General features: G+C 33.9%; 1 protein-coding gene across 1 annotated transcript; it reads right to left on the reverse strand.

Annotated features, from left to right (window-relative positions):
* Positions 1-1,305: 1,305 nt before the first annotated feature.
* Positions 1,306-5,711, reverse strand: LOC105229733 (poly(ADP-ribose) glycohydrolase). The gene is made up of 4 exons (XM_011210167.4): positions 5,344-5,711; positions 4,567-5,230; positions 3,595-4,504; positions 1,306-3,517 (listed from the first exon to the last, which is right to left on the reverse strand). Exons 1-4 carry the CDS (start codon positions 5,405-5,407, stop codon positions 2,912-2,914), a joined length of 2,244 nt encoding a protein of 747 aa, XP_011208469.2. The 5' UTR covers positions 5,408-5,711; the 3' UTR covers positions 1,306-2,911.
* Between the last annotated feature and the right edge of the window lie 4,032 nt (positions 5,712-9,743).

The following is a 9,743-nucleotide window of genomic DNA, read 5'->3' on the forward strand; positions in this document are numbered from 1 at the left end:
GTTCATAAACTTTGGACTATAGGCGTTGTTGTTTTTGTTATTGCTTCGCAATTTATTACACTGCTGTAATGGATTAAATTGAAGAAGCTAATTGTGGCGGAAAGGCAAAAACTGTAAAAGCTACCCAGCAATGCCTCAATTAATGAAGTACAGCAGCTTCGTGCGTCACATGTTGGGGTCCTACGTGGAGCGTTGTTTAGATAGATGCGAATTTATGCGTTTACACAATATAATCGATATTTAATGAATTGTAACTATTACAGGCTGCAATTGTCATAAGAAATGTACTGTTATTGTCGAAGCGTCAAAGTTAATGAATATGAACTGGCTGGCGTTAGATAAAATTGAAAGAATTGTTTACATTTAGGGAAGGAGGCGTTTGGGCTGAAAGCAATAGGAAAATTAGTAAAGAAGACGTTTTGAATTCGGAGAGGAGTTTTTCCTCTCACTCAAGGGAGGGACCGCTATTCAGTGGTGCCATGAATACCTTCAGTGACTCCTTCTCAGCGAATGGCGTACTTGGCGTCAAACCACCACACATTGCAGACGAAGAGCTCGAGTTGCCGCGAGAACCGAGAGTGACACTTTCGCAGCTACGTTCTGGATACTATAGCAGGTTAAACTTCTACTTATGCACAATCGACCCCGACTTATCAAACATACATACATACATATGTAAGTCCAGCGAACAACGAGTCCCCGCATGACTCCAACCATCGCTTTGCATGCCTAACTAACTTTACACCACTGCCAGCCATCTCCCTATGGTCCAACACTGTCGAAACAGCACGTAGCCTGTGCCTACCGCTGGATCACCTTGACGGCAACTTATCTAATCCTTTCCATCATAAAGTGGACAAGATAACAGTTAAAGCAACAACGACGCTGTTTGAAAAAGATTTTTTGAAAAATTCTCAATATAATGCTTTGCCAGCATTCCAGGCAAAACCAGCTAAGTATAGTTCACCTCTGGCTTACAGACTTCTGCTGACGCAAACGCGTTCTTACAAAAACCCGATAAGCTAATGGCGGTATATTTTTGTAATTTATGATAATATCTGAGCACTAGGTGTCTGTATATATTTGTAGGTATGTGTTTTGAATAATTAAATATTACTTTGCTTACCTTTGTACACTGCTGTTTTTTCTTTATTATTTATGGAAAGGGTGATGTGAGGAGTATATACATATGTACATATGTATGCACATAAGATATTGTGACGTAAATTGATGAAAATGATGAATATTTTAAATAAAACATTGCAATTTTTCCTGAGTTATGTCTGAAATAATAAGTAACGTGTGTGAAATTTTAATAAATTGTAAATTAATATTCAATAAGGTGAGCAGTAGTTAATATAAGCATTCATTCTTTTAAAATAAATATTCTATACATTTACAATATACACACAAACATACAAATATGGATGCATATCCAATTGCCATATGAAAATACATATGCTTGTATGTTTGTAAGCTTGTGATATATATTTATATAAATGTAGTACCTATCGGTTCTTAAACCCACCTTATAAATAAAAATTAATATAAATAATTAATTCAAATTCTATTTGCTGCTTAAACCTACATTTTGTTTTTCATTTAATGTGTCAGTCATTGGCTGCATAATTTGACCTTGATGTTGTTGATGTCATACAGCATGTAAAGTGCTACGCTTTGTCGTTCGCTTACTTCGTGATGGCAATAAAAAATTTATTAAAAATCATTTTATTTGTTTCCAATCACACAGATTAAAAGTTGAACGCCAAGAAATAACAACAAGCGTGCTGCTGATAACGCGTATTTTCGGCTATTCATATCAGCAGACGCTGCGGCCTTTGGTGCAAATGAAATCATGCTGTCGCACGCGTACGCAAATCGCAAAGAAAGAACATACGCGATTTATAATTAGTATTTGGGTTATTTTTTAATACCCTTGACTTGTTAAAAACAACCTGTCCGCTTTGTCTGCGCTTATCAGTTAATTATAGCAAAAAAGAAATTATCGCACAAAAAAAATTATCACTCAAAAAAAACCAAAAAAAAGGGTTCTGAGACAGCTTATTACAAAATTATCTTAAATACTTTGCTCGTTAAGCATCACTAGGCCTTATCTTTTCGCCAATAGTAAAGCGGCATGCATACAAATAAACATTATAATAATCACCGCAAAATATATTGTTTTATATTTAAGATGATAGTAAACAAGCCTAGCCTAACAACATAGTAAAAATTTAATTTTAGCAACCAGACACTTGATCACGCACACTTCACGTCGACACACACACATACACTTATAGAGATAGTCATAACAAACCACAATGTTTAATTAATTTAAGTTAACATCTAACAATTTCTGACCGGCATAAACAAAAAACTTGAGTTGCAAGTGTATTCTCGAACGCTACACGCTACGCAACAACGACGACGCTACTTTACGTAAAAAAGTTGGCAAGCAACATGTTGTGTACACAAGTGCATCGTGTAACGGCGTTAACAGGCGCACATGTTTAGCAGTCGCGTTTCTTACATTGCCGTATGCATTTATTTTTAGCGAAATTTGCAGGAGTGCAATGCTCTTTGTTTGCGCTGTGCGCGTTTGCAGCTGTTGTTGTTGTTGCGCGACACAAATTTAGCAGCGAAGACGTCATTCACACAAGCGAAAGCTTTCAATAATGCAACGGTGCTCCAATCAAAATATGTAAGTATGTATGTATAAAACAGTTAACTCTTGCACTAATACTTGCATGATCTCCGTTTAAATGCTGCTGTAATTATGCGTAAACACTTTGTTCTTTGCTAGGCAATTATTTATATATTATAGTTTAAAATTTTTAATTATCTATTAAAGTACAAAATATGCATTGATGCATGCTTTTTGTTTGTGTTTAAAATATCATATTTATAACCATTATTGTTGTTTTGTCGGTGTTTTTGTGTTTGGGTTGCTGATTTTACTAAGGCATATACGCTTTGTATCTGGTCCGTTATTCGATTTTGTTGTATAACATTGGTCTAACATTTCCAGTAGCGAACGTTGACGCGAACCTGTGGGCTTCTCAGACGGCGGCGAAACTTTTGTTTTTCCCAATTGCTTTTCCGTTGGAATATTATTTTTGCTTTCCGTTATTTGTGATTCTGGACGCCCACTTTCTACACTATCAAACACAACTTCTTCACTATTCAACAAATTAGCAACAACACTATCGTTTGATTGTGATTGATTTGTAAGATCTACTGTAGAGAGATTTGGCGCATTCTTCTCTTCTTCTACTTCTGCGGGCGGGCTCACCGAAGTGCTGGTTGAGGATATGGTGATTGCAGGCGCAACTTCGTGCCCTTCCACTTCCGAATCGGAAGTGGAGGCGAAAATATCTTCACTCAAATTGATTCGCCGTGGCGTTGGCGTGGAAGTTGGCTTCTCCTTAGTAATGGTTTGCTTCGGCTTCAACCAACTTGTCAACAAGCTACGCATATTTTTATTCTTTGGTGACGTCAATTTCGTCTTCGGACTGCGCTGGAAACAAAATAAGTGTTGGAAATTAAAACTGAACACTTGAGCCTAAGCGTGAAGTAAGTTTTCTATAATCATACCTTTAATGTGTTACTAATGCAGCCATAGATGAAATTATACAGTTCATTGCCGGGCATATTTTGACTTTGATAGCTAGTGAGCAAATTCCACAAATCTTTTACACACACATTATGTTCCAGCAGGAATGTGTGCATGCGGTGTACTTCATCGCGCAGTTGTGCATCGCCAAATGTGAAATATACAAGCGGTCGTTGAGTAACGGTGCACACCATTAACTGCAGCAATGCCTTCAGACGTGGATCGCCGCCAAAGGCGCCACAGCCCCAGTTACCTGAAGCCACGCCAGGTGCCGGTGTGATTAACGTGTGTTGGAGACCCACATAGGCCTTATTCAATTCGCGCTTGATCTGTTCTTCCCGATATTGATGTTGTGATTGCATGAAGTGAAGCGCATCAATAGCCACGATATGCGTTTGACGACGTCTCGAGCTATCGCGTGGTATACAATCTTCATGATTACCAGCCCATTCAAAGGTGCTTGCATAACCGCTGTAATCACTAAAGCGTTCAGCACCAACCATCAATAGTGCCTCTGTGGGACGCAAACACTCTGTGAACAATTTTGATAGCAGTAGTTCTGGACAAATTACAAAACGTATTTCTTCTTGTACACAGCCACCGCCTAGTACGCCACCACCAAGGAATTTATTGGCGAAGTCTACTTGCAGCAAACCAAAGCCTTGATCTTCAATGGTGCCATCAGACGTAATGTGTAAAGGTGTAACACCTAAGGGTGCTTTACATTCGCCCCAGTTGGGCAGTTCTGCGGGTTCTAAGCTACGACGTGCAAATGTCACCACACCAGTAGGTACATTAGAGCTATCACGTTCTGTTGGGCATACACGTCGGAAATAATGGCAGATGCACTTAATTTTCTCTATAACTGCTTTACCACCACTTTGGAAAAGCCTAAAATACAATTATTATTTAAATATGCATTGTCTTTAAATTTGTTTCTGTTATATATCTACCTATTAAAATTTATATCTGGAAACGTGCTGTACTCTGAGCGCTTTTTCATTGTATTCCGTCTGGGGAACGTGCAGAGAAAAGCATTAGCTAAGAGACAAGAAACCTGTTGCTGCGTCAAGGTCACTGAATGATTCTGTCCTTGCTTCAGCAAAGGAATAGGCGCTTGCACCAATTCCGGCAAGCGTAAAGCCAAGCGTATTATACGCGGTAGCAAATCTTCGAAAAATACTCGCGATTCACTCTCATCTAAGTCATCTTCAAAAAGACGGTGTAGCGAATGAAAGTTCCACTGGCCTTCATATTTAGTATTATAAGAAAGTATAGCCGCTTGCAATTCCTTACTGTTGGTAATAGGCTGCAGTAATGCCTTTTCAATCATTCCCCAACGCGCTTCTATTGTGGAGCTGCCATCTTCCGCTGTAACTGGATATTGACTTTTACTGGAGCAGGGCAATCGCACATGTATGGCATCCCATTTGTGATGTGCTCGTAATGGACGTGGCGGCACATTGTCAGGCTCACGTATAGGACAATGATAAAGGACTGTATGCGTTTCACTAGGTCGCACCGCTGGTAAATGGTCTAATTCAAACTCATTCAGCCCGCGATGTATTTCCTCCATCGAACAACCGCGCCACTGCTCATCGGTTGTAGGGGATTCCGCTAAAATATTTAAAATGAAAAAGTTGATTCATTATACATTGAAGAGCATTAAAACTAAAATATTTAAAATGAAAAAGATGATTCATTTTACATTGAAGAGCATTAAAACTCACCGCCGTTTTCAATGCACACCCTATTTCCAGCACTGGTGTTACTGCAACTGCCTCCTTCAGCCATTCTTCGAATGCAAGTAACTTTTATTGTGCGTCTGCAGTTAATTGCAGACTTATATATAGTTTGCTGAAATTGGCGTAAAATTTTTAAAAATTAACAAATTCCTGCTATCAATGAAAAATTCCTGCACACAGAAGAGACCAGCACTTTTTGGAGAATTGGAGAAATGTAAATACGCCAGCTGTTCGGTGACAAGCACGCAGTAAATTATTATAAAGTTATTTATAAATAACTTGTATGACTACAAGTAATTATAGTTTTTCGCCAAATTCTATATAATGTTGGTCATAAAATATTTTATTATTATTTTTGTTTGTTTATTGCATATATGTAATACAATTTGACATATGTAGCCGAATTCCTAAAAAGTGCTGCCCAGTTAATGTTTTCAATTCTCCACTATAACACATTGGCCGCCTTGCCGGACTGTAACATGGCATTCTATTGAATGTTTATTTTATTAATAACTATCTATGAACTTACTAAGTAATAGATATTATATTCTTAAAGCGAGCACGAAACAAGAACCAATACAATTAAAATAATAACTTAAAAATATAAAAATATTACTTACTATGCCAGTAAAAATTTAAATATTTAGTATTTGGAAAAAAATACTGGCAACCACTTTTTCTTTGACACAAGAATTTAAACGTTTTGAACAGAGGAAGTGAAACTTCCTTTTTTTATTCTAAAACTAATTTAAAATGCAAAGTGAAATATTTTAATAACACTTATGAAAGATCAGGTTAAGGTTTAATGCTAAACCATAAATCGGGACATAGAGGTAAGCATATAAGGATTAGCTTCTTTTGTATCGGTAAGCATTTGAAAGTTTCTTTTAAGAAAAATTATTCAAAAAAATGGAATTGCGTGCGAAAGTTTAAAATATATGGTTTTGATGAACATTTCCTTTGGAGATGTCGAAATTGAACTTTTCCGTTCTACACAGATATTGTTGAAGACGTTACATAAAGCCCGTAAAATATAGACTATTATAGTGTTTTAAATTAATCGCGTGTGCCTTTCAAGCTTTCTTAATTACTGTCCTCACCTGTCCCCATCTAATATGAATGTATTTACATTCATATGGATATATACATATGTATATATTATGTACAAACTTACCACTCCCTTTGCCAAGTAATAAAAGCAATTTGTTTCTTTTTTGTACATATATAAAACTCCATGTATGTATGTATACATTTTGTTTGTCTGTTTTATTTATTTATTCAGTGTTTTGTATCAGTTTCACAATAACTGTTAGGTGTGTACATTTTTTGGTAGTTCTTTTATTTATTATTTATTTGACATTCAATTGAATTCGAAACTTTGTTTGTCCTTTAGTTCTTACAATTTTTTACAAAACAAAAAACAACTTCTATATATTGTTGCTGTAAAATTAGTTACGGCTTAAAAAACTTAAAAATTTTCGTAATTGTTTGCAATAAACTGGAACGGAATAATTGAATTTATTTGTATTCTTTCATAAAATTCTTAGATTTTTGTGTTTAATTTTTACAGTTTTGTCTTTCTGTGGCAGGCATTTAATTTCATGTTTTTGTAATATTTATTTATTGTTTGGATCTTTACACTTCGGTAAATATATTCAGTAATTGTAAAATTCATCAGTAATTGTTTTGTAGCATGTTAAATGAAAGCTTTATTTAACACTAAATTATGGACCGGTGGAATTGAAACATTTTCCTGTTTTTTGATTTTTTACTAATTTGCACAATCATAAATTATTTCATTTAAAAAAATGTTCTTCCTTTTTTTACTTTAGACTTTGTGTCGGTGTGTGTGTGTGCGTGTGAGTTTTAAGTGTTACATATTTTTTGTTTTTTAAGATTTTACATACGTCAATTTAACTTTTGTTTTGTTTGCTGAGTAAAAGACACGAAAGTGAAAGAGGTTCGCATTAATTTCTTAATTGAATTTCTAATAATTTTTAATTTTTGTTCAGCTAAATTTATATACGCGTGTTTTGGGTGGGTGTATATTCGTGTGTGTATGTGTGCTTGGGTATCTTAATTTTTTTTTAATTTTTAGTGGCCATAATATAAATGTTTTATGCCGAAAAAGTTGTTTAAAATTTACTTTTTGTATGTCTTTTGCTTAAGTTAAAACATCGAGATTTGCTTAAAATTTTTTTTCGGCTTAATTTCAATACTTTTTCACTTAAATTTTACTTTATCCAAATATAAATTTTTTTCGCATTCATTTTAATAGCCTAAAATATTTAATTTGATCAATTTTTGATTTGTTTATTCTTTTAAAACACCAAAAGCTTAAATTTAGAGATTTTAAATTTTTTCTTTGACTTTACTTTCTAGACCTTTTTTAATTTTAATTGTAGTTTTTACAATATTTAAATTTTGAATTTTGTTAGTTAATTTCATTAATTTCTGTTGTATTCATACATGTCCACGCCTGCAAATCTATTTTAAATAGATATTTTCAAATAAATATTTTTAAATATTTTATGAAAGAAAACTTTTTTCAGTACTGTATTGCAGTAGTTTCATGTATGTATGTGTGTGTTTATGTTAGCAGTTTAAGCAGTTCCACTGTAGTTGTTTTTGTGTTTTTACTGAATTTTGAATTCTAATTTGCTGTGTTAAAATGTCAACGAAAATTATTTCATAAAAAATTTAGTTAAATTAAGTTTACAACATTATCACATTGTTTACGTCTTTGTCCATAGCACCTTTCGCTTTTGAATAAAACATTCCTTCCTCCTTCTGACGCTCATATTTTTTGTTTTAATTGAGTTTGGTCGAGTTTGATCTCTAAATGTAATATTAATAAATTCATCAGCTGTTTTTTGTTTATGTTCGCAACATTGGAGACTTTGTCATAATTTCCAAAGTGAATTGGCAAATGTAAAAATATTAATGCATTACGTTGAAATAATCGTAGTTCTACGTTTAGATGCTAAAAAATTAATAAACATTAAAAAAGCAAAGCTTTCTCCGTAGTTGTTGTCTAAAAGACACATAAAAAAGATCTTTAATATATTTTTTATATACTTTTTAATGTTGATTCTAAGCCGCTGAGTTGCTAATGTATTGCTGGCCAAAAATACATAAATTTAAGCCAAAAATGAGTTAGAACTCACTATTGAGCTTTGAAACGCTTTGTATTATACTGAAGATCAGCATAGACTTCAGCAAAATCTTAATCTCATCTAAAATTTGTCAGTGTTCCGAACGACGAGAAAGGCTGATACCTCTCTTTTATTGCTTCACTTATTTTTGATTTATTATTACTATTTTTTGAAATCGAATAACCGCGTAAGCGTGGTATTTTTATCGAATTGTGAAAGATCGTTTTAAAATATGTAATGAAATATCAAATTTAAAGGTAAAATCACTGAAGCTAAAAATATGTTCTATAATAACTCTCATTTTTTTCAGAAATCACAAAACATAAAAAAAAAAATTCTCGACCAAACTCGTCTTTGCTTCCGAATCGTCTAGCGTTGCCACTCTCTTCGTTTCATAATTTCTAGCTGCAAAATCCAGCGTCTCTTACGTCTATGTCATGTAACAAGCCTCACTTTCCGTCTCACTTTTAATCTTAATGCATACTTTACCAATTTCCGCTACTTATACCTATAAATTCTCACAATCATGCTAATACAAATTCTCTAACCGTTATTTCTTATTTAGCTTCCTCTCCAATCTATCACAAAAAATAGCTTAACCACTCTCCGATTTCTTCTCGTTCCGCACAATTTTATACCCGCTCTATACAAATAATCTAACGCTCACACCGTCTACACACCTGTACATACGTTTGTAAATCTAAATATACGTACACATGTTCCAATACTAGTTGTTGCTTAAACTCTCCATTGCCACTTATTCACTATATACTCGTAATTTACTGTTTTTATTTTCGTTTCTTTTCTTTTACGCATTGCTTAACATTTACTACGTGCTTTATCTCACTCTTTAAGTTTTTCGTTCCTCCTTTTTTTGTTTTTACTACGCCTACACGTAACTACTGTTCCAATTCCGCACATTCCTTAAATAATAATAGCATAGTTGAACTAAGTGTAATTGTATAAGTTCTAAATAATTTGGGGTTTTGTGTGCTTAAATTTGTTTTGTTTTCAAATATTATGTTGTTAAACCTAATTTTATAAGGCGCTTTTGTTGCAGTAAACAGTTTTTCATTTGAAGGTTCAAAAATTATATAATTTTTATTGCATTTCATTTATTTTCAACATTTTTTACTGCCTTTTAGTTGGTGTTTTGTGAAAAGTTTGCGTTTATATAATTTTTGAAAATTGCTTATTTTTGCGTTAAGCGGTTTTTGCATGCATTTTTTG

This window comes from Bactrocera dorsalis, chromosome 4, assembly GCF_023373825.1.
Source record: "Bactrocera dorsalis isolate Fly_Bdor chromosome 4, ASM2337382v1, whole genome shotgun sequence".
Lineage (NCBI taxonomy): Eukaryota > Metazoa > Arthropoda > Insecta > Diptera > Tephritidae > Bactrocera > Bactrocera dorsalis.

Bases quoted from the DNA above. Each gene is read 5' to 3' on its own strand.
- LOC105229733 (XM_011210167.4), bottom strand. From the start codon at position 5,407: ATGGCTGAAGGAGGCAGTTGCAGTAACACCAGTGCTGGAAATAGGGTG. The intron at 5,231-5,343 runs GTGAGTTTTAAT...TAAATATTTTAG, and splicing joins GGTGTGCATTGAAAACGGCG to CGGAATCCCCTACAACCGAT. The intron at 3,518-3,594 runs GTATGATTATAG...TTTTGTTTCCAG, and splicing joins GCATTAGTAACACATTAAAG to CGCAGTCCGAAGACGAAATT.